General features: G+C 53.1%; 1 protein-coding gene across 1 annotated transcript; it reads right to left on the reverse strand.

Annotated features, from left to right (window-relative positions):
• Positions 1-18038: 18038 nt before the first annotated feature.
• On the reverse strand, positions 18039-21801 carry NKX3-2 (NK3 homeobox 2). The gene is made up of 2 exons (XM_031010378.3): positions 21159-21801; positions 18039-19737 (listed from the first exon to the last, which is right to left on the reverse strand). The coding sequence occupies exons 1-2, from the start codon at positions 21622-21624 to the stop codon at positions 19202-19204; spliced, it is 1002 nt and encodes a 333-aa protein (XP_030866238.1). The 5' UTR covers positions 21625-21801; the 3' UTR covers positions 18039-19201.
• Positions 21802-24590: the final 2789 nt, after the last annotated feature.

Raw genomic sequence — 24590 nt, forward strand, 5'->3', positions numbered from 1 at the left:
AAGGATGCGAAAACTACTGGGAGGCCGAGAGAGGTCCCGGGAGCAGGGGCTCGAGGAGGCACCTTGGGGCTACGGACTTCGCTGCTGTGGTGGCCTCGCAGGAGAAAGTGGCTTAAATGAAGAGTCCTGGCTCCAGGCTTGACGCCCAGCTAGATAAACGATCACCTCCCTGAGAGGAGGCCTTGGGCATGCCGTGTTCCCAGCGCCCATGGCACAGTGACCCCCAGAACACGCTGATCGAGCAGAGGCCAGACACCATCCATTCGCTTGCCTACGCGCCCTACAGCCTTAGGCTTTGCTGTGAGGTCCCGAACCACATGCACCAGGACCACCCGAAAAGTAAAAGTGCAGATCTCTGGGCCTCGCCCTCATCTGCTGAAACCAAGCAATCTCTCCACTGTATTTTCTCGCGCGCTGAAGTTTGGGGCTTGCAAGGCCCTAACACTGCACCGGGCTTTTTCATTTTGGAAGCGCCCTCATCCCTCTTTAGCTTCACCACGAGGTGGACATTACCAGCTCCGTCTTCACAGAAGGACCTGCGGCAGAAAGAAGGTTGGGGGCTTTTCAAGGACCCACGCAGGACGTGGCTCCTCCGCAAACGCAGCGTCCGGCACGGTCAAGCGCTGCTAGGATGTGGGAAATTCACGGTCCCCTCTCCCGCCTACTTGAACCAACTTATCTCGCACTTGCCCCCACCCCCCGCACTTGCTGGCGTTCGGAGGAATGGGGTGATTGTTGCGGGGCGGAAAGAGAGCTCCCAGTGTCGAGGGCAGAAGCCGGTTACAGCCAGCTTCACCTGGGGCTGCTTCTGCCGAGAGGGAAGTGGGGTGGGGGGGTGCGGGGTAGGGGGGCGCGGGACACTGGCCTGGCTGCGTGGTACTGCCAGGTGGCCTTCTCAGGATCCCTCGCTGCCCCTCTCAATCCCATCCCATCCAAACCACGCCCCGCCTGCGGCCACTAGCCCATTTTATCCCATTGAGCCCCCGTCCCTCCCCATCGCGGGGTTCCACTCCACGGGTGCCAGGGCTATGCCCCTCACCCACCCACTCCACCGGTGCTGGCTACCGCAATCTCTACACGGGCGTCCAGATTCCTGGCCTTGTCCTTTCTGCTGGAATCATCAATGGGATCGCGCTGCCGCCGCGGAGCAGCCCTACACTCCCGGCTCGCGCTCTCGGCCTCCGGCACCTTGGACATCCCGCGTTTAGGGAATGGAAAGTGTGAAGTCAGTGGTGAGTAACTGGAGCGTGATAGAACTAAAACTAAATCCGCATGTTCCTCCCTCCAGGCCGAGAACCCTCAGCGTCGAGGAGCCGGGTCTCGAGTGCAATCAGCCCTGTCTCTATGCGGATGTCACAGATCCAGTGCCCTGCTTGGGAAAGAAGGACCCGGGTGTTGAAGGCAAGGTGTGACCGGCTAGCGGCTCTGAGCCACTGTGATCACCGTTTCCCGTTCGAGACGCAGAGGGGAAGACGCACGCCAACGCGGGCTTGGGCCTCTTCCTGGCCTCCTCCCTTTGGAGAGGCCAGGATTAGCTCAGCAATTCCGCTCACTCGCTCCGTGCCCTGGAGAAAGAAATGTTCTCTTTGCAAGCTGCTTCACCATCTGTAACAGTAGGAGAACGATACCTTCTCTTTCCACAAATATTCAGAGAAGCCTACCAGATACCAGGCACCATTCTGGGTCCTGAAACACAGGAGAAGGTAGCAGACAGGCCTGGATAGGGAAGGGAACTCTCAAGCCAGACACGAGTTTCAAATTCAGGGTCCATCACTTGGTTAGCTGTAGGACCATGGAGAAATCCAGTCCCTGGTACCTCGGCCCCCTCAACTATTAAATGGGAGTGGTAATATTACAACCCCCATAGAATGGACGAGACCAATTATCTAATGGGCATAGATAGCTTGCCATGGTGGGCTGGCCCTATGGAAAGCTCAACAATTATCGTCGTGTTACCTGGCTTCAGACCGCGCATGTGTCCCCCAGTCTTGCTGACAACCTTTCCTTAGGACCAAAGGGAGGAGATGCAGACGTGAAGAACCGAAGGACGAGGCGGCATGCCGAGGTGCTCTTGCGGAAGCCAAACTTGGGCTCTCCGGAACAGGCCGGGAAAGCTGAAAGCACAGTGACCCCCTTCGCTCTCCCAAGCCGCTGGGTCGCCGCTACGCGCCGAGGCGATTAGTCAGTGAGGTCCGCACTCGGCGCAGACTGAAGTGCTCCAGAACTAACCACCTCCGCAGACGCAACGGAGCCAGGAGGGGCCGCAGGGGCCTCCAACCGCATGGCTCTTCCCAGCTTTCCCGGACACCAGCGCTGAGCACTGGGGAGCCGGGGAGCAAGCGCCAAGAGGAGCTTTTAAATTAAAATTTCCAGAGTAGCCTCAGAGAGGGAGGGAAATTCCAGTTGAAAAGCCCCTTCTGCCTCAGGACGTTATTCAGTAAAATGGACAGAAGCTGCCTCACAAGTGCTTTGAAAGCTTTTCTGGGATGGCTTAAAAATACACCTGAGCCTTCTTGTGACTATGTCCCAGAAGGTCCTGTTGGCCGCCTCACCCTTTTTTCAGGCATTTATGATCTGACTTAATATAGGAACTCCCATTTTTCCAGCAGTGTGCGCCAAGCACACTGCCAACCATTTTACATGATTTTAATCTCAGTCTACAAAATAGATACTAAGCCTGTGGATCTTTCCATACCTGGCACTCACACAGTAAGTGGTTGATAAGATGGAATAAGAATCAGGATTTCTGATCAGGATTGCCTTCCCAGAAGGGACATTTGTGAACTCCAAATGAATTCTGCCCTTCCACTGGCCTCTTATGAAGGACTAAGAACAAAATGTCCCACTCAATTTCTCAATCAGACTTTAAGGCAGTCTTTCTGCCTCACCCAGAGATCTGGGGAATTATGATAATTACAATAGGAATGTTAGCATAGCAATTTGCCCTTTAGGAATAGGTTGGGCAGCAAAGGGCAGCTAAAGCAACGCTCCATGTCCTGAAGTCCTTCCAGTAGATCACAAGCGTACAATCAATCTAAGACAAGAGCCTGTTTTCTCTGCCAGAACAGCTTGAAGACAAGCTTCCAACCATCCCCCAGACCCCAATCTCTTCCTATAGGGAAATTCTGGAGCCTCCTCTGCTAAGTGGAAATTGTTATCTTCCTTGAACAGGTGGCAGCCAGTTCCGCCAGGCTGTGACTGATGCAAGGCCACCCAGCTAGTGAGTGGTTTTGTCAGTCTTGAACTCAGATTATATCCCTAAAGTCCTTGTCTCTGAGCAATCACACACAATTACCAGAACGTTTACTAACTACCTCATCTTTCCCTACACTGGTAATGTCTGTAAAGGCCGCTTACATACCAAGAAGGAATAAGAGCTGACAATAGTGAGCTCTTACTGAATGTCAGGCATAGAGAAAAATGTTGTACATATATATTTTTAAAGCAAACATAAAGCACCCTTTCTGCCAGGTCTGGCTTTAAATGCTTTACATGTATTTATTTAATCTTCACAACAGCCCCTCATTTTACACAAGAAGAAATGGAGGCACAAAGAGATTGTTTATTACTTCAAAATTACCTGGCTAATATGTGGCAGAGCTAAACTTAGCATCCAGACCTCTGACTGGAGAGGCCTCCCTCCAAACTGCTTTTCTAGGCAACATTTAGAACATCTCTCTGCAAGGATCCTTCAGGCTTCATGAGCCTTTGGTAGCTTCCATATTTGTTTGCTTGAATCTCAGGCAAATACCTGAGATTCCTTCCCAGGTGAGCTGTGGTGTCATTGAAAAATAGTTAATGTATATCGAGTACTTACTATATACACCAGGGGCCAGTAACTGAGTACTTGTTATATGCCAGGCATTATTCTAAGCCATCTACAAGTTTAAACTCATTTAATGCTCAGCAAAACCCTGTGGGATAGATTCTATCACTGCACCCAATTTACAGATGAGCAAACTGAGGCCCAATATCATGCAATTAGTAAAAGGTAGAGTTGGGGTTGACTCTCAGGTTGTCTGGCTGCAAATGATCCTGTGCTGGATGTGAAAATGGAGGTTCCGTTTGTTCAGAGGCCTCTGCATTAATATTCATCATATCTTTTTCTCCCAATTTACATACAAGGATTTCTTTGATGGAATTTTTCTGCTTATCTAAAGCTTCAAGCAGCCTAAAGAAAACAGCAGAGCCACTATCTTCAGGCTTGACTTCCGTCTTCTTACCAGTAAAATGAGCAGCTAAGGCATCTCTTGGAGGTTTGAGGCTTAAGACGTGTGCCTGGAACCTGAATAGCAGTAAGACCAGACTTTCCACAGCTTTAGGGCGCGTTCTTACAGGTGCCAGCGGTGCGACTACATCCACTCACGGTTTTTTGCCTGTTTTCTAGGAGTTACAAAGCGCATTCACAAACATCCTTGCAAAATCGCAAAGAAGTGTCCACTGCTGCTTTAGAGCTGGCCAAAAGGATGAGCCAAACAGGCTTCTACTCTGTCCTGATAATCAAATGTTTTCAACCTCCCTCCGTGGGCACCTTCAACTTATTTATGTCTAAAAATGTATTGTCAAGACGCTTCTTTTTTGATCAAGGCCCGATTTGGGTGGTGGGGCAGGGTAGGTGTTACCGAGAAGCCAGAAGCATTAGCACTTACACTGGCTGGTTCACCTTGGCCACATCCTCTCCACATCTCCTCCCTGGGCGTCCCCAAAGTCACTGGGTCAGAACCGAAATGGAGGCTTTGGCAGCGACCGCGTGTGATCCACAGCAGACGTCGGAAGCAGGAAGGGGCGTCCTGCGCGGTGGGACCCGCGAGGGGGCAGTGGCGCAGGCGCCAGGAGGCAGGTGCAGCACCGAGCCCGGTGTGCCGCTGCAGGCGGGTGCACGGGTGGCGACAATGGGGAGATGTCGAGTGAGAGCCACGCCGAATTTCAGACCTTGGCGCGTGATTTCTTCTCCATCTCTGTTTCCCTAATGGGCACCTGGTCTCGTTGACCCTCGTGGGTCATCGCTGCTTTTACACAAGGAGAAGTGCTCTGAGACTCGAGCTGCGCCCGCAAATTCAGGGTGGGCTACGCAGGGAGGGCCTGCGGCTCGCCCACAACATCCTCTCAGCGCTCAACGCCCCCCACCACCCCCACATCCCGCCCCCCGCCCCCTCACCCGCTCAGGGGTCAGCCGGGACTACAGATAGCCTCTCGGGATTCCCCGCCAGCCTCCGGAGAGCTCAGGGCTTTGGTCCTGCCTCCTTGCCTGACTGGGGCGTAGCTGAGTGTTCCCCTTCCAACCGCTCAGCAGTGGCGCAAGTGCTTCCTCCACTTGCGTGGGTGGCGTCTCAGCGAAGGTCCGCGCCCTTCGAGTGTCTGGAAAGGAGCCATATCGAGCTTGCAACCATTTTTGGAGTGGGGCATCTTTAACCCCATTTACACAGGCAGTATCTGAGGTTCTGTGATGTATTCCTAAAAGCAGGGTTAGTAAATTCTGAGCTAACTCCACTGGCCCCCGCGTGGATCTCCCTACTCCCCAAGAAAAAAATGCATTGATCTATATTAGAACTTCAAGTTAAACAGTGAGGCCCTGGTAGATGGGGTTACGTCTCTACTTCTGTATCTCAAGAGCTTCGCCCGGAGTCTAGCTTCAAGTGGGTAGAGGGTGAGGAGGGAGGAATGGGGGAGAGGAAGTGACCCCCAAAACAACCTACAAAATGTTGGTATATAGTAGGGTTCGCAGTATCCCCTGGACCTACTAAATTGGGTAACACGCGGGGACACGGATGTGAGAGTCTTAGTTTCGGCTTTCCGTCTACTAACCTCAGTTTCCTCACACCAGAAGTGGCCATAATTATTCACACCTGGTTTGTGTGAGTGCCGAAAGTGAGAGGAAGGTGAATTGCATCATCTCGTATTAGCGCTGTGATCTTGAGCAAATTACTTACCCTCTCTGTGCCTAAATTTCCTGGCACGTTGTCAATGTTTCCCGGAAACACCCTCCAAACCACCCCCGCAAAAAAAAAAAAAAAAAAAAAAAAACCTTTGCCTGGCTTGATGGTTTTGAGGCTTGCAAATAAAAGGAGGGAGCCAGGTCTGCCTTTCCCGGGCTGAAGGACAAAAACAGTCTCACCTCTGGGAATCGTTCTGTGCAGAATTTTCTCACCAATTACTAGCCTTGAGATCTTGGATAAGCTGCACTCTCCTCTGCCCCTCAGTCTCCATCTATAAAACAAGTCACGGAAGATGCAACAGTCTCTGAGGCCCCGTCCAAGCTCTGGTTTTTGCTCCTTGGTGTAGGGGGCCCTCAGGTTGGAGGAAGGGGTTCAAAGGCTAAAGTTGGGTCCGTCCCGTGGGCCCCTCCCACTCCACCCGTTTGGGCGCGGCTCGGGGGTGGAAGCCCTGGGCGACAGCACAGCTTCGCTGCGGCGGGGAAGGAGGACCGTCGGGCCCAGAGTTCCCGCCGCCACATATGGTCTGTGGATTTAGGTGTCAAAAACCGGAGAATTAGAAATGGTAATTTTCCGTCATTATGGCTGAAATGCGATCTGTCACAACAACTGGAACATGTCTCCGCGCTAGCGAAAATAATGTTCGTGATTAGGAATCATTACGCATGTCAAGCCGAGTCCATTAAGTTGTAGGGAGAAATTAGCCTTGACGGGCAGAATCAAACTACAAATACACAGGCCTCGCCTTCAGGAGGCCAAGCGGCGGCACTCGGGAGGAGGCAGCCGGAGTCGGTGTTTTCTTAATAGGAAACTGTCCAGAGAATTAATACTCCCTTCCCCGCACCCCTGTGGGATTCTCCCCTCCTCTTCCCACAGCCTGGTCCCCACCCTAGGAGTGGGAGGGGCGCAGAGGCGTCGCAAACATTAACTGGAGGCTTTGAAGTCCCACAGGTCCCCCGGGCCAGTTCCCGCCTCACCAATTCCAAGCTGTGTGACCCTGCCCAAGTCACCTGACCCTCCTGAACTTTGCTTGCTGCTCTGTAAAAAAGGTATAATCCCACTCACTTCATGGGTTCTCCCCAGGATTCACCGAAAGGTATGGTCAGTGCAAGCACGTGGAAACCGCAGGATCTGTTCAACCTTGTTTCCTTTCCTGGAGCTCCAGTCTCTGCCTTACCCTGGTGAACTGGTGGGGACTGCAGTGTGTGTGTGTGTGTGTGTGTGTGTGTGTGTGTGTGTTTGTGTGTGTGTTGGGGCTGAAGCATTGGGATTGAGTGCCCAGAACAGGGAAACTTGCCAATCAGGCATTAAGCAAGGAGGCCAGAATCTCTGAAACTGAGGAGGGTGAGCACGGAGCAACTGATGTGCCTTGCTGGGCCTTGTACCCTCCTTTCTGTCACCCCAGGTAGGAAGAACTGCCCTGGGTCCTCCGCCTTGCCTGTGAGGCCCGCCAGAGCTACCTGCACACTAGGATCTGCACTGTCACCAAGGAGTGGCACGTGGTAAATGAAGCCAGGATTAAAAACCTTCCCTTTCAGGCTGCTGCCCCGGTCTCCACTGGAGACAAAAAAAAAAAGCCATTTACTATTCACAGTAGGGAGTTTTGGAAAGATCATCTCCCTCTTCCGCAGACAGGAAGGAAGGGAAGAAGAGGCTGAGCAGGGTCTAGAAAGGCGGGTTCCATCCAGCCTTGTGTGCCTGATCATCTTTTAAGAGCTTGCTCTGTGCCATGCACCCACTCCAAAGGGCTTTAACTACATTATCTCCTTTTCTCTCCAAGCCGACCTATGAGTCTCCTTATTCCTAGGGGAGAATGAGGGCCTGAGTTTAGGGAACTCATCCGAGGGTCTGGAAGCTGGGAAGAAGCAGAAGTGGAAGATAAGCCTGGCCCTGCCACCAAAGCCTGTTCACCACTCTGCCATTTGGAGCTGCAAGGCTTCAACCCACTAAGTCTTCTATCTGGCTTTTTCGTGGTTCCTATGGACCCTCAAATTCCACCTCTCAAAGGGCTCAGGAAAATGAAATGCGCTAAAGGTAAAACATTCAGCTCTGTGCCTGACATCACATTGATGCCCATTTAGTCACTTACTCTCTCCGGGCCTCATTTTTCTCCTGTGTAAATGGTACCCTTATCGCTGCCTGGGGAAACCAACGCACGTGTGGCCCGCGCTGAGTAGTTTGGAGCCAGACAGACTAGGTTCGAACCCTAGCTCCACCGGAAATAGCCGCGGCCAGGGTAGTGTTGATCCCCAAAGTGGGGTAATGGAAGTTGAGCTGCTGGAAGGAATGAATGAAATAATTCATGGAAAGCACTTACTGCAGGACAGGAAAGCGATTAGGCGCTAAATAAAGCGCTGGTTACCAGGATGCAAAGATTGGCCCGCACAGGCTTGGAGGTTTGCTGCCCAGGGAGAAGGAGAAGCAGCTCTCAGCCCCTTTCGGCAACTTCTCGGCTTCCCTCGCATCTCTGAACGTTAGTGATCCGGACCTCAGATCCGGTTTCCGAGGGCGCCAGGGTCCTAGGGCTGAGGTACATTCAAATGCTTAGGCGACTCTGCCGCAGGCCTCCGGAAGAGGCCCGGTCGTTAAGAAAGGGGGCGGGGTAAGGAGGAACGGCTAGCACCCAGAGCTGGGGCCTGGCGTCTGCCCCCACCGCCCTGCCTTTGGCAACCAGCGAATCAGGACTGAAACGTAGGGACACAGAGGGACAGAGACTAAGTCCAGGATAGCGACGATCAGTCAGGCAGACATGGAGACAGAGAGATAGTGACATGGCCTTAGGATCGGCAGCCGCAAAAAGCGCTCTTACAAACATCTGATATTCCAGTGACCTTCCTTCACTAACTGCCTAAATAATACTGCGCCTCACAGGCGCTAATACGCAGCATATTTTATTTTTCTTTTGGCACTGCCATTTCTTGTCTCCCACTAGACTGTAAACTCCACCAAGCAGGCAATCTTTCTTCTCTGCATCCCTGGCACAGAGTAGGCTTTCAGCTACTTTTGCTGAATATCTGAGCACTAAATAAATGAACGAGCAAAGAAAGAAGGAAAGAGAGAACAGACAAGGATTTCACAACAAAGATATTTCTCTTTAAAGAAATCTCTGTTTACGCATTTCCTCGGAGCTCATTGTTGAGATTTTCCCCAGTCTGGCCACCTTTTGAAGGACAGGACTCCAATTCTCCTTCCTGCATCCTGTGGCCACCTTCCCAATGTGTGCTTGGCTTGAATTCTCCTCAGGCCTGAGCCCTGACAGCAGGGCTCAAGCCTCTTATAAATGAGACAAGTGTATTTAGGAAGTGCCTCACTGCAGGCAGTATTTCATGGAAAACAATTAATAATATAAATAAAATATTAGACATCTTAGGAAAGAATTGTTTTTAAAAATTCTTCTGCAGATTCTTTTGGACAGAGGGAATGCCCTGGAAAATGAAGCTCCCCCTCAACGTATTTCTTTTCTAAACCTTAAAAGCCTATATATTGAATTTATTTTTAAACCACAATTGCAGTTGCGGATGGGATACACATAACCTATTACATCAAAGGTTTCCAGTGGGGGCTGACTTCTCACTGTTTGGGCTTTTGTTACAGTCTCTCCACACTTTCTGTCCACCTCTTACCATCTTCGTAAATATATTTTTTAAATGGTACATGTCCTTGTTTAACTTTGCAAAACTTATTATCAGCTAGGCTACAAGTATTTAGTGGTGCCAAATACTCAAGAAGCATGTAATTCTTTCACTACCCCATCTTTGTATTTGTAAACGGAGGTATTCATTTTTTCAGCAAAGTACTGTGAACTAGGTCTTCAGGAAAGCCTGGCTCCAGATCCACCTCTGTTTCAATGGGGATTTTTCAGGAGGAAGCTTTCATTGCCTTCCCTCTTGGAGTATCAAAAAGATGTCAGGCCTGAGTCGCTGGGTTCAGCTTTTCCAGATGATTGCTCCTGGACGAGTCATCAGCTTCTTTTGCTTCTCTGACTCTCAGGGAATCAATACTACCTGCCTTCAGATTCAAAAGAAGTGGCGGCAGAGAATCTGTTTTATGTTTGTTTGGTTTTGTTTTTTTTGTTCTGTTTTTGTTTTTCTTTTTTTCTTTTTTTTTGTTTTTTGTTTTTTTTTGAGGTGGTGTCCATCCAGAGTCTCGCTCTGTTGCCAGGCTAGAGTACAGTGGCACGATCTCGGCTCACTGCAACCTCACTGCCTCCCAGGTTCAAGCGATTCTCCTGCCTCAGCCTCTCGAGTAGCTGGGACTATGGGCACACACCTCCACACCCAGCTAATTTTTGTATTTTTAGTAGAGACGGGGTTTCACCATGTTGGCCAGGGTGGTCTCGATCTCTTGACCTAGTGATCCGCCGGCCTAGGCTTCCTGAAGTGCTGGGATTACAGGCATGAGCCACTGCGCCCGCGTGGAGAATCCATTCTTGAAACTTAAAATGCTTCAGGTAGGAATATTTCCTCTGAAAACATTTCAGGGCTTATTATGTGTCAAACCCTGCGCTGGAAATCCAGAGAGCAAGGGCAATTGCTGGAAAACAACTATTCCAACATGCAGCACTGGCTTAAGCTCGTGATCCCAATGGGTACGGGGGTCTAAATCCCGCTAACCTCAACAAGGCATCTGGGAGAAGCTGCTCTGCCAGGACCCCAAGAGGTCTAATCCCCTCCCGCACCTTGCCTCCCTTCCTCCCCCTCCCTGCACCGGCCCCCCCCCCGCCCCCCACCCACGCCTCGGCCACCCCAGCACAGTCCCCATACTCCACTGCCAGCCACAACCACTCCCAGGGTGTCTTCACACACCCCAGCTGCCACACTGCACCACAGTATCTTTCCGATTTTAAAACCATTTTCCAATATGAACCTGAAACGGGGAGTGTATTTTCAGGGACCTTGTTTTTCAGCCCTTAGCTGGTCAGGGGAAGTTATGTGCATTTTAATGCGGTCAAGTATGAAATGATGGCATATGAGGTTTGCTCCCTGCCTAGGCGCCAGGAAAAATTCTGAGGGCTGAGGCCGGAGAACTTGACCCAGAAACAAGTCTGGCTCTTGCATTGGGCCTTTGCCCCCGAGGACCCGCCCCCAGCAGTCCAGAAGAACAAGAATGAGAACTTGGCCAGGCTTGGAGACTGCTAGCTGGTCCTGCCGCCCCCACACCAGCTTTGCAAGGGTCTCCAGGCCCTCAGAGGGGTAGGTAGGAAAAGGTGTGATGGCAACAGACATAGATGAAGCTGAAGGATCCTGGCCTTATTCATGTGTTCTTCCGGTATGGTTTGGACGCCAAAAAGCAACAAACCCCGTGCTAGATGCGCTGTGGCGGTAGTAAGTGCATGAGGTCCCATCCCTGTATTCCCAGAGGTCCCTAGGCCAGACAGCAGCAGAGCCCGACACTGAGCCCAGGTGATAAGGGTCAGGACCCTGGGACCTGCTCAGGAGGGACTGTTAGTTCAAACTAGGGGAGTGGGTGACTCAGTGAAGACCTAAGACCTGCAAATCAGTACCTGAAGGCATATGGAGAACTTGGCCAAGTGAGGCCCTCCCTGCAGCCCGCTCTCTCTATCTGCTCTGCCCCGGAACGTCTTTTTCTTTCTCACCACCTCTGTGTGGGTGTGTCTCTAGCTTCCTTTCTCGAAGTCCTAGGGTCCAAGAATGCATTGCTCAACTTCTCCGGAAAAGAGGAGGGGCAGTGCCCCCGGCCTCCTCCGCAAACAGGGATTCCTGGAAGCCAGTCACCTTGGTGACAGCTCTGCACCCCGTCCAGGATGCACACGGAGGACGTCCTGCTGCAGCCTGACTTTGGCAGGAATACTCTCGACCCGTGTGTGTGAGCAGATTTACTACTTGGTTTTTGAATTCTCAAGAGCATCAAATCCATTGACGCCCTTCCCAAAAACACAAGCCAAAAGGAAGTAGACCGGGACAATCCCCAGGCCTGCCAATCCCTCGAAGCTTCGGGGACAATTCAGGGCCATTTATATGGTCACCCAAGCTCCTTAGCGACCTCTGAACCCACGCAGCCTGGTAATCTCCAATGGCCACAGTCCAGCGTGCGGCGCACAATGAGGTTGGACCGCTGGGGGACGCTGAGGTTCCGAGTTGGCATTGTGGGCATTGCCCAGCCACTCCTGCCCGGCCAGGTCCTCTGTGCGGAAAGCGGTGGCACCCCAGCGCGCTTGTGCTTGTGGGTGTTGGTGCGCAATCACCCCGCTGCCCAGCTCTCCCGCGCCTCCCTGGGAGGCCTTGGTGCGCACAAGGAAAGCCACTCAAAAATGTTAATGAGCTTATTAAAATGAGCGGCTTTATTGGCTCTCTTTTTACAGCGGGCTGCCCACCCTCTCTTTCTGGTGGACCACTGGCGAGAAAGCACTTGGGATTTTTTTTTTTTTTTTTTTTTTTTTTGTCTTAGCGCGTTTTTCATCTAAGGACAGGGGACTCACCGGTTCTCCAGAGACTGGTGCGGCCACAGAGGAGGATTAGCCTCAGGCCTTCTCCCTACCGAGCGCAGTGAGTTTGAAGTCCTCCCCGAGGAAAACCTGGACTTTCCGAAACAGCTGACCGCTCAGGCCCAGGAAGGCTGATGGCGGAGGCCCAAAGATACAGTGACCTTCCTGGGGAGATCTGCGGGGCAGCAACTTGGGGCGACCCAAATCTTTAAAATAACAACCCCCCGACCCCCTCGCGCAAACAAAAATTGTGCTCAGGAAAGGCACGACTCAATATTTAAAGTAAAAAGCCTTTGTCCTTTACTCCACTACAAGCCAGAGGTGAGTCTGAACTCCGAGCGTTACTCAGGAGTCTTACAACTTTTTTTTTTTTTAATGGGGGCCCAGAGAAGAGAAGTTAATTGCGTAAAATTCACCAAGTCAGTGGTAGAGCTGCCTCAGACCTGAGGAGCCCCCTCAGGTCCTCAGGCGGCCTTACTCCATGTACCTATGGGGTCTTTGAGCCCCATTCGACCACCTCCCACTCTCGAGTGTGCAGGCAGCAGAGAAGTTTTCACATCGTGCATCCTCCCCCTAGGCGCAAGGGCACACACCAAGGTCCTAAGGAGAGAGGCTGAGTGTAGCCACAGAAGGGGGCCGGGACAGAGACAGAAAGAACTCACCAAAAAGCCCCCCAGGTCCGCAGCACAGAACCCAGCGCCGGATCCTCATGCCGAGAGTTTAAAGTCGAGATTGCAGAAGCAGTGCGGATTAATGCAGGCGCTCACAGGGGACCAGGAGGGCTGCGGAGACTAGGTGCTCTTGGCTCCGCGGGCGCACAAACCGCGACGGCTGGCGGCACCAGGGACTGCGAGCAGGGGCATGGAGTGGGAGGGAAAGCTGATGAGAGCGGGCTTTGAGCCTGGAGAACTCGTCACGCACGTTCACGCAAGCTTGGAGGAAACATTTGAGCTCAGGAGCGAGCTTACCTCGCGGGAGGCTCAAGGGAAGGTGACACCCTCACTCCCGCAGCTACCGTGCGTTCCCTTTAAACCGTTAAATTCCAACAGGAACAGAGTGGTGCATTTCGCAGTGGCCGCAGATTCCGGGTCGGCTCTGGGTGGCCAGAAGCCGCGCTCCTACCTTTTCCCGACCGCCTCCAAGCAAAAAGCAGAAACGGCAGGACTCAAGGTGGAGTGCGGGGCTGCAGGACCATTTGCCCAGTTCTTACATTCCAGAATTGCCCCACATTTAGACTTTTGACGTTTTCTTCATAGCAGGCACAACCTCAGATATACACCCAACATGTTTAAAAGAAATTCATGGTTCAACTTAAACCTATACCCCACACTAGACCACCCCTGCCTGCAGGGGCCTGGGAATCAATCTTTTATAAATGCTTTAATAATTTGAACGACCCAATTTAGGTTGAATAAGTCCTGTATGTGACTACAAAACCCCCTGTTTATTAGGTGATGTAAGCGTGTATAACACAACACAATTTTTTTGCACCGTACTTTGGCATTTCTTCCTTTCTAAAACGTATCGGGAGAGCAAAAACTGGCAGAGGCCAGGGCCTCTAGACCTTTGAGAGATCCTAAGCTCAGCAACCTACAGGACCCTTGCAATCCCCTGAAGGACACAGGAGTTCGAGGCAGATTGCTTTACGCCAGCCAATCCAGCATTGCCCAGAAGTTCATAATAATAATAATAGTAAAAATAACAATGAGCTCATACCAGTTGTACAGTGTTTGATGGTTTTCAAAATGTTTGCACACTTTTGTGATCTGGCCATTCCAGAAACAAAGCTGGCAGATGCCAGCACGAAAGGACAATCTACCCTGCCATACGCTTTGGACGACCATGACTTGGCTTCTAAATGAACTGCGGCAATGGATAAGTTACATCACCTCGTTAAGCCTCCGTTTCCCCATTTGTAAAATGGATGTCATGTGCACCAGGCTACAGGGAGCCTCTGCGAACCGGATCCGAACAGGATTTGGAAAACCCATCACCTGTAACGTTCCAGACAAACGAATGGAGTTGTTTTTGTTGTTCTTCTTATTGTTCAGTATTGTTTGGTTGCTCCCCCGGCCCTCCCTCGGATTAGAAGCCTCTGCTGCTGCTTCCTTCGAGGCTACGGTCGGGCCTTCACCCATCGCGGTGGTTTCCGCAGCAGCTGTGGGCCCAGAGCGGTTGCAACCAGCGGCGCAGCTACCTGCCTTCAGCGTTTTCCGACTTACAAAGCGCCATCAAGCATTTGGCATCTCTTGGAGTCCCCACGCAGGTCTGTGCGGTTGCCAAGTAAGGTGGCTGGCAGGCTGAAGTGGGTGGCCTGCAAGGTTGAAGCCCTGCAGTACCCGGGCAGCTGCCTGGGCCCTTGCCTGGATCTGCCACGCTTCTGGGAAAGAGTGCTGCCCAAACGCCCCTTGTTCCTCCGTTGGGGTCCAGGAGCTCCTTCGACAGTTCCCCGGTTTAGGAGAACTGTCTGATTCTCTCTGTTGTTCATATTCCCTCTGCAACGCAGGAGCCTTTCTGTAAAGCGAGTTAAACTTCGTGAACTTTGCGTTGAGAAAGCCATATTCCACATTTTCTTCCCAAACACGGACTGAAATGTGGGTAGAGGAGAGTGGATTGTTGGCCTGGCTGGTGCTGAGCTCCAGCGGCCGGTTAGGGAGTTAGAGCCCTAGAACCCCCGCTTGGCAGGACTTCTGAAGACCCGGGATGAGGTTCTGCCTCTATAGGATGCTCAGTGTGCCATTGCCGGGGTCTGCTCCAGAGCGCTTCCCTGAGAGGAAACCAGGAGCCGGCATTCAGCACACTCCCCTCTCCTCAAAAGCCCCCAGATGTCACCCTTCCACGGGCCCAGTTTCTCAGGGTTCTGGGCACTGACATGCCTGAGCCCCAACTCAGAGGGCAGGCACTCGTGTTTGAGCCCGATTACAATCTTCTCGAATGATGTTTCACTGTCACCCTGTCACCTTTCCCAGCGTGGGGGAGCAGTGAGGGTGCTGGGATTCGGTGCAGCCTGGAAACCATTTATTTTCTAAACAGGAAACCAGTCTCAACTCACCGTGCTCATCTAAGATACTCTCTGGCGATCCAAGAGGCCCTCATACCCAATCTCTTGAAATGAGATGTGGTTTGGGACTAGCCAGGTCTGTTTCTCTCTCTCTCCCTCTTCTTTCTTTCTTTCTTTCTTTCTTTCTTTCTTTCTTTCTTTCTTTCTTTCTTTCTTTCTCTTTCTTTTCTTTCTTTCTTTCTTTCTTTCTTTCTTTCTTTCTTTCTTTCTTTCTTTTTCTTTCTTTCTTTCTCTCTCACACACACGCATGCGCACACACATACACACACGCAGACCCACCAGCTACATTTGGCAGCTGGTTGATCCCAAATTTGCTGCTGGGAGTAAGATTTGTGGGCTCGGCCTGAATCCTTGGGACCAATTTCAGTGCAAGTGACATGGTGTTCCGCCCCCTTTACCAGCCATTCCCCTCGCCTTGGTTTACCCATCTGTAGAGTGGGTGGATCTAATTCGAAAATCCCCAAGGCCAAGTTCTAAGATTCGCTAACCGCCAAAGGGACTGAGAACGATGAAGAGGCCCAAGGTTCATTGGGCCCAGGCGGCAGTTGCTACTGCTCCGGGGACCAAGCAGTAGCAAGGCTGAGAGGGCTCAGCGCAGCACAGGGATGCAGGCAGTGGGTGAACAAAGATACCCTCGAGTAGGGAGCAGGACTGTTCTTCATCTTTCCAAATAAAAGAAAAAAGAAAGAAAAAAGAGAGAAAGGCGGAGAGAGGATAGAGGAGAAAGTAAAGGAAGAAAGTAATACTGCAAATTTTCAACGGGAGCCGCGTCTGCGGCAGAAGACCCAGGTAAAGACATTGGTCTGGGTCGCAAAATGCGGCGAGAACTCCTTGGAGGACAGGCTGGACCCAGAGGCCGCCTCCAGCTCCCAGAATCAGACCTCAGGGCATTCTCGCCAAGGCAAACCGCGGGACAGCTTGGAGGGAAACAGCCATAATCTGGATCAAACTGAATTCATTTGAGTCATTTTCCCCGGGCAGCCGGAGCCAGTCCGCGGAGCTGGCCCAGGCAGGGGGCCCGAGAGTGGGAGAGAAAGGGAAGGGGCGCCCGGGTCCGCAGGGTAGGTGGAGTCTGCGGTGGAAGATGGAGCCGCCAGGGGTGCGACCGGGACCTCCGTGGCTTTTCCTACTCTAAAGAAACTCCCGGATTCTTTCACCGCCCAATCGGCAAAGATGGAGAACAAACTACCCTCTTAAGACGCAGCAACAAGCAACTGCCTTTTCAGAAAGGGAGAAAATCCCTCCTCCTAAAAAAGCCCTCAGTAAGTAGTGATCCCTGGGGAGAAGAAGGGAGGAGATTCTAGTATTATCGGAAATGTTCCAACTCTCTACAAGAAAAACACAGTCATGATTAATTGTATAATTTAAATAGAACTGTAAAGCATTTTGTAAAGAAACGAGATGATTGCATTTATAAAGAAACGAGATGATTGCAAGAACCATATGGAAGGTAGTTGGACTCCAGTGGGGGACCGGGTGGGAGTGTGCATATCCCGAGGGCCTTTGCTTCTCCCTTTACATTTTGCTGTTTCTGGAAGCGGGGATAATTTTGTAAAACGCTGGTCACCACGCTCCGCCCGGGCCGGATCCGAGGGCTTGAGGGACCCCAGGCCAAGGCCTTTAGGGTACCAAAGCTTGGAGGCCCGGGGGCTGGGAAAAGTCGCGGTTGCCTTGGAGAGCTAATCGACCTTTCGGCCCCAGGTGAAATTGAAAGAAGCCTCGGCCAGGGTTTTGGTGTTTCCCGACTCGGGTCCAGCGGACTGGAGGCCTCAACGCCCGCAATGTGGCATTAACTCTTCCTTGCTCGCCGGGAACTCGGCTTGAGCTGCCAGTGAAGGTGAGCATTTAGCTCCAGTGAATCCGTAGCATTCTGGGGAGTCTGGGAGCGCCAGCTGCGTATGATCATCTGTAAAATGGGGTAATAAATAACGGTGCCCTGCCCATTCTCTGCTCCCCGGGTGGGCTTCGGCGCGTACCAAATGACGCCCTTTCACTGAGTGCGGGGAAGCGCATTGAAACCTTGTAGAGCCCCAATTGCACCCGTCCGAGGAAAACGCTCGGGTGACCCTTCTCCGAGAGACAGGTTATTCACGCCTGGTTTGCAACTAATCGCTTCAGAATTTTAGCGGGAGTTTTCACTAAACCACTCTCAAAACTAAACACTAGATAAGGTAGAGAAACGCTCCTAAAGTCGAAAGCAGAGAACAGGGTGGGGTGGGGTGAGGGGAGATGAAAGGGTCGGTACATTGGGATGGGGGATGGACATTGGCTGGGGGTTCAACCATGGACTCTTACTAGGCTCTGAAACCAATGCTCACAGGGAGGATGGGGAGAAATCCTAGGAATTTGTTCCCGGTTTCAGTGGGATTCATCCATGACTCCTGCAAAGCCCCCGAAGTCATGATTTTTCTGAGCTGCCCAGGTTTATAACCTGCCTGAGGAGTGGGCGGGCAGCAGGGCTGCTCCCAGGAGAGACTAAGCATCCTTGGTCCGAGACTGAAATGAGGTTGGAAAAAGCCCCAGCTATTTCCAGCTCGCCTTACTGGTTCCCCAAAAGTCGGGAAAAGACAGTTTCAGAGAAAACGCGGCGTCCAGGAGGGCATGTTAAACTAAAAGTTTATAAATTAAAGAAAAAATACAGCGAATAGAGCTTCCAAACTTCACAAATCTTTTTACAGTTAATACTCTAGTTGAGTGCACAGTGCCATTAAGGAGGCGAAAAGCGGCGAGGTTGACCAAGACAGCTGGGATCACCTGTTTAAGGGTAAGTGAGGGGCGGATAGGGGAGTCCCGGGCCAGAGCACAGGAGTCGCAGAGGGCGGAAGGTAGAGACTGAGGGCCAGGCAGCGGCACTGCGGTGGGCGCCGTGGAAAGGCTGGCCAGGGATATTCACATTGAGTAGAAAAATAATCGTCATTTGAATACAAACAACTGAAAAGTGCGACACGTCTTAACCTCCTTTACACAAATAAAAAGAAACCAAGGAAAGTTTCCGCAGAGGGCTGCCTGGGTGTGCGCTCTCCTCCTTCCGGGGCTCCCAGGCGCTTCCTGCTTGTGCAGGTACCTGGACTTCAGAGAAGGAAGATGTGGAGACCCCCGGCTTGCACCACACTTGGAGGCTCCCCTCCTTACATTCAGCACCCGAATCGGGCACCCCACCCTAGCTCTGACACACAGGAGGGGTGGAGCAGAGGGCCTGAAAACCCAATCCTTCACGTTTCAAATCAACCCCTGGCCTGGTGCTGCCTGGGACTGCCAGGGTTTCGCACCCCTTGGTTACAAATGCAATTTCCAAAAATAAAAGATATGTAGATACACATAGATTGGTAGCATGGATACCATGAACTAGTGTGGCCTAGTGCAGAAAGCTCCCAGCAGGCCTGAAATTCTGAGGATTCAGGCTATGTGGTCTCCAGGAGTTCCCGCTCAGGGAAAACCCCACCCCCAGGCAGACATATTCGAATCAAAATTTAATTCCAACATTGTCGTCATAATAAATAGAGCCCAGGGGCTTCCAGACAGGTGGGCGATCAGGGCCCCTAGGCCATAGGGTGCCTCTGTTCAAATTAGAAAAAGGCGCCCCCTCGGGGCAGACTCAGCCCAGCTGCCAGGGGACAAGTCCTGGCTAACGGGAGCTGGAGCTGGGTTTCACCTCCAGGTGCCTCCTTGGCGGGGCGTCCCGTGCAGGTTACAGCCTACAGCTGTCAGCGCCGGTCCGGAGCCGGAGCGCGGGAATCACTCGCTGCCTCAGCCCAAGCGGGTTCACTGGGTGCCTGCGGCAGCCGCGCAGGTGGAGAGCGCCCAGCCTGGGAGGCAGTAGTAGGGGTAATAGTAGGAGGGCTGCAGTGGCAGAAGCGAGGGTGGCCGCAGCACTTCGCCGGGCAGGTATTGTCTCTGGTCGTCGCGCACCAGCACCTTTACGGCCACCTTCTTGGCGGCAGGCGCCGAGGCCAGCAGGTCGGCTGCCATCTGCCGGCGCTTTGTCTTGTAGCGACGGTTCTGGAACCAGATTTTCACCTGCGTCTCGGTGAGCTTCAGCGACGCGGCCAGGTCTGCGCGCTCGGGACCGGACAGGTAGCGCTGGTGGTTAAAGCGGCGCTCCAGCTCGAAGACCTGCGCGTGGGAGAAAGCGGCCCGCGAGCGCTTCTTGCGTGGCTTGGGCGCCGCCGGCTCCTCCTCCTCCTCCGCGACGCCTGCCGGCCCGCTGCCGCCCCCGCCGCCGGCCCCGCTGCACAGCGCGGACACGTGTGCACCTCTGGGGCCAACACCGTCGTCCTCGGTCCTTGGGCTGCGGTCGCCTGCGGACCCCGGTGGGAACAGAAACAAGAGACTGTCAGCGCCACAGACGAGGTGAGGCCGGGCCTCAACTGCAGGGGTCACGGGAGTGGGGCGGAAATACACTTTGATCCCACTCAAGCGGAGCGGAGGTCTGGGAGGCCCTGGGCCCGGGAGACCAGTCTTAGAATCTTGCCCCACTGGGTAATCCCATCTAGGCCTCTTCTGGGGAGGGCGGCAGAGTCAGCCGCTGTGTCAACGCTGTGTTGTCGAGACCAGCTCCCCACCCTCTCTGGGCCCCAGGCTCCCCTCAGTAACTTGGGGCACTCGACCCGAGCATCCGCGAAAGCCCTCCCGGCTCTCAGCGTTGACCATTGGGATTCTAGACTGCATTTCCGTCTCTCTGCTTGGGTTCACGCGCCTCTCCACACTTAGTTCACACGCACACACGCGCGCGTCCTCGCAGCACACACTTGTCTGGTGCAGGTAAGGGAAGGTGGAGGCGGATCCTGGGGCCAAAGGTATTTAGAATCTTTCACCCTCAGCCGCCTGGGATTGCTGTGAGAGACATGGAAACAGGCTGAGCCGAGGCCTTAGATGAGAGGATGGACTGGAGAGTAAAGAGGGAGGGTTGCCCCTGCATCGAGTTTTTGGACCCTGATCCCACACCAGTTTCTCGGTCTCGTACCCGCCCTTCCGAAGAACTCCAGCAGAAAGGTCCAGCGGTCCCCTGTGCTTGAGACCTACAGAAGCTTGTACCCAACTAGGGCGGGCACCCGGGTCTTCCAGACCACAGGACAGGACAGGCCACGGCTGAGGAGGCCTCTCTCCTGCCTCTAGGATGAACTAAAGACCCAATCCGTGATCCTCGGCCTAGGGCTGCTCTCCCAGACCTGGGGTCTGAGAAAGCCAAACCAGCCCTTTCCCCAAAGCTCTAGTTCTGCAGATTCTCAGCTCTGGCCCACTCGGAGGTGTTCTTCACCACCTATCCACCTACTGTGGGGCCCGGCCCTGGGACCTTGAACTGGCAGGTCTCTGGTCCAGAGCTAGGTCACTGGTTACCTGAGGTCTCTGAACCCCTCACTTTTCCGCTTCCCTGATTTTGGGGATTTGGGGACAGACACGGCAGAAAGCACTGGCGACGAACTCAAAGACTCCCGAACGCAAGGGGCAGCGGTTCTCCCAACCCAGTCTAATGCACATTGGCCCAGGATGTCTCAGGCCTCGCCCCAGGACGCAGGGCTCTGAGGAGCTACACCGGTCTCTCGAGGGCTCAGTTCCCGAAGTGATAGAGCAGCTCGCGCCAGAGCGCAGAACTTCGGGATTTGGCCAGCCTCCGAGCCCCAGGGCGCAGGGTGCTCAAGCCGACCACCCCACTCGGCGTGGTTGCCCTCCGCGTCCATCCCCTCAGCCCGGCCCCCATCCCCGCGAAGCCGCAGCAGACCTGAGACGCTGGCGGACATCTCGCTGTCGCTCCGGCCCGCGGCTTCCTCCTCCAGGTCTTTGGAAGCGGCCAGCTCACAGACCGGCTGGCCGAGGCTCAAGGATCCCCCCGCGAGGCCGGCCCCGCTGGCCCCCCGCGCGTCCGCGCAGCGCCGCCTGCTCTCGTTCTCCTCGCTGAGCGCGGAGTCCGAGTCCCAGCCTTCCGGGCTCTCCGCAGTCCGCCCCGCAGCTGTTCTGGTACCGGCAGGAGACGCCAGCAGAGAGTCCTCGGCGCCCCCCAACGCGCCCGCGTCCCTCTCCCCAAAGAGCCGCCAACAGCAGACAGCGGGAGCCGCGGCCACCGATGCCGCTGTGCCCCCGGGCGCCGGGCGCCCCTCTGGCGCGGCCAGCCCGCCGCGCTCCTCTTTCTTGTTGAGGATCGCCTGGATGGAGAAGGGCGTCAAGGTGTTGGCGCCGCGCACAGCCATCTGCGCCGCGGGCCGGAGCGGCCGGCGGGGCGGGCAGCTGGGGCGCCGAGCAGCTCCGAGCGGGACAGAGAGCGCCGGCGGCCGCAGCGCGAGTGAGCTGGGTGTGCGAGGCCGCCGCCGCCCACTGCTGCGCGGCCCAGCAGCCCCCGCCCCACTCCGTCCCAGGATCTGCGCCGACCCTCGCCCCCACCTTAGAGGCCCACCCCGCCCGGAGACCCCCTCCCCCCGAATCCAGAGCCAGACGCTCTTCTTTCGCAGCTCAGCTGGATTATCTCATCGCTTCTCGCCCTTAGGGGCGGGCTGGGGTCTGCCCCCTCGGGGGACGTGAAGGAGGATTGGCGGGGGCCCCTCCGTGGCAGCAGTCCCCTCCCGAGCGCCGCCGGGGCGCACGGCCCGAGTCACTTTTTCTTTGCGCGTCTGTCCCTTCCTCGCCTGCAGGATTTCGCTCCTGGCCCGTCCTCCCCTTCCCTGCTGGGCAGGCTCTTCCGGAGCCCACCCCCGGCGGCGGCGGCGGCAGCCGCGGCCGCGGCCGCTGGATTCCGAGAGGCGCGGGGCACCTTTTTACCCCCTGCCCTGGTTTTATCTGTTTCTTTTCTCTTTCCTTCCCTTGCGTTCCACTGTACCACCCCCCTCCCGCCCGGGTGTCATTCCTCACTGCTGAGTGACAGCCTGAGGCCACACCCCTCCACTGGGCTGTCCCGGGCGCTCCCGGCCGTCCATTGGCTGGCTCCAGTTGGGCGACGTTGACTTTAACAGACAAAACCGGGCAAGTTGCGCCGCTAAAGACAGGGTCTGACTTAACCCCTTCTCTCCTAAGCCTGGTCCTCGAAGCACCCTCCAGCAACAAGGAGGCTCATCCGCCCCAAACCACGTTTCTTACCTCTGCAGATGTATCCACTTATTCCAGCGCTTTAACAGAACACTGATACTAAGTTGAGTCAAATCTGCGGAGAAAATCCAAGATAATGCAGTTCCATAAATCATGCTCGTAGTTTCTGTTCTCTAGGAAGGATTATAAACACGAAGAACAAAATGCATCTTTTTTTTCTCCCTACAGTTTCGCCGCTTCTTCATTGCTAATGCTCTTTGCTGAAATGATCAGTTAATTAAGATCACTCTAGAAATATTTTTCTTTCCTCGTCGTCTTTGATTTGATTCGATTTTTATAGAGGAATTAGAAAAAAATGGTATAGTTAGAACTAAAGTCAGTAGAAGAATTGAAAGGCATCTTTGGGAGAATTTCTGTAAATTTTATGGTCGTTTCCCTGGCAGACCAATATTGAATTTAATTGGAGTTTGTTAAGTTTTGCATCAGGAAGAAAAAAAAAACTTTCAATTTGTTTTTTTTAATATCTCTTACTTGTGAGTTGAATAAAATTATAAATAGATATGTTTGTTTGCTTAGAAGTATACCTAGGAATTACCATAAAGTGATCCAGAAGTGACAACACTTTTTGCTTTTTAAAAAATAAGAAATGCATTGTATTATGTAATAGTAGGAACCAAGCTAAGAAACACAAATATTGTGGGTATATAAAAACATTTTTAAATGTGTTATTCCTTTTTTAATATAAAATTTGCTCATTTAACGTACTTCACTGTTTTCCATAAACTTTACCAGAGAGTTAACACCAAATACACAAACTTGAACCATTAAATACATTTAAAGGAGTATGATTTTAATTTATTAAATTGCTAGGATTGGTAGTTTTGGTGTCATTAAAATAAATAACATCTCCCCTTGTTGCTTTCTTTTTGGTTGTTCTTTTTCTGCACCGCAGAAGGAAATACACTGACTATTCATAGTTCTCAGTCTCAGAATGAGGTTTTGCAGCATCTATACTTTTCAGCATTTCGGCTACATGATGCTTTCTTGCTTTGTGCAAACCTTGTAGGGTACCTGGGAAAAAACATCCACTTGAGGTCATTGCCCTTTACAGCTCTTTACATCAGTTTTGAAGGAACGCCATTTAAATTTGGTGTCAGTGCTCAGCAAGTGTAAGGACGCAGAGTGGAACAGAGCAGAATGCTTACAGTCTTTCAAAAACAGTGTGTCCTCTCCTCCCGCGCTGTATTATTTAAATTACCGTTCTCCTCACTTCGGGCAGGGATGTTGGGAATTATGTATAGTGAGGAGATTGACACTGGTTGCCTGGAAGGTAGGGGACGGGCAGGTATGGGTTTGGTGTCCCGTACAGCGATCGCTTTGTGGGTTTAGGACTTGGTGCTGACAAATAATGGAGTGAGATCCGAACATAAAGGCAGGCAGACATGTTTTGGGGCTGAATCACCGAATACTAGAGTAGGTTTGGGGCTACGTAAAGACTTGCTTGAAAACAGCTACCATTTAGTTGCGAATCCCTCCCCTCTTCCCTTTGATTCGATGTTTAAAAAGAATCCCAAATCACAGTTGGACATACTCCTGCCACAGCCTTGGGCAGAAGTCTTCAAAGCATGAAAAGATGTGGTTTGGCGACTTTGAGTTGTCGGGTATTTTTGTGTCCCAGGAGTGTGAGAAAGGGGCTACGTTCCGCGTCTTCCGGAGGCGCACAGCAAGGGAGTCTCCTGGTGTCATCTCGGGCCATTACGGCGCTTAGTCGATCATTAGGTCTGTGGGTGACTGTAGGCAGAGCCGGGAGTTGGGTGCTTGGCGCGGAGGGTGAACTCGCGGGTCTTGAGCTGCAACTAGAAGCTGCTCCTAGCAAGGGGTCGGGTGGAGATGAAAAGACTGTGGGGGAGGGGAGGTGGTTGGATGCCCAGAGATATCCCGGCGTAACTACGGAGTCCAGGCCCAGAGTGGCGGTGTGTGGCGAAGGCGCAGCAGGCCTGCGTCTGTCGGAGGACCGCAGATCTGGACGCGACCGCGCGGGCGTGCCTGGGTCCCGCTTCCTGCCCATCGAGGGCGACTTCCTTCGGGCTCAGCTGTGAGCTCCAGAAACTCTGCAACCTCCCGACGGGCGCCACGC

Source organism: Gorilla gorilla, chromosome 3, assembly GCF_029281585.2.
Source record: "Gorilla gorilla gorilla isolate KB3781 chromosome 3, NHGRI_mGorGor1-v2.1_pri, whole genome shotgun sequence".
Taxonomy (NCBI): domain Eukaryota; kingdom Metazoa; phylum Chordata; class Mammalia; order Primates; family Hominidae; genus Gorilla; species Gorilla gorilla.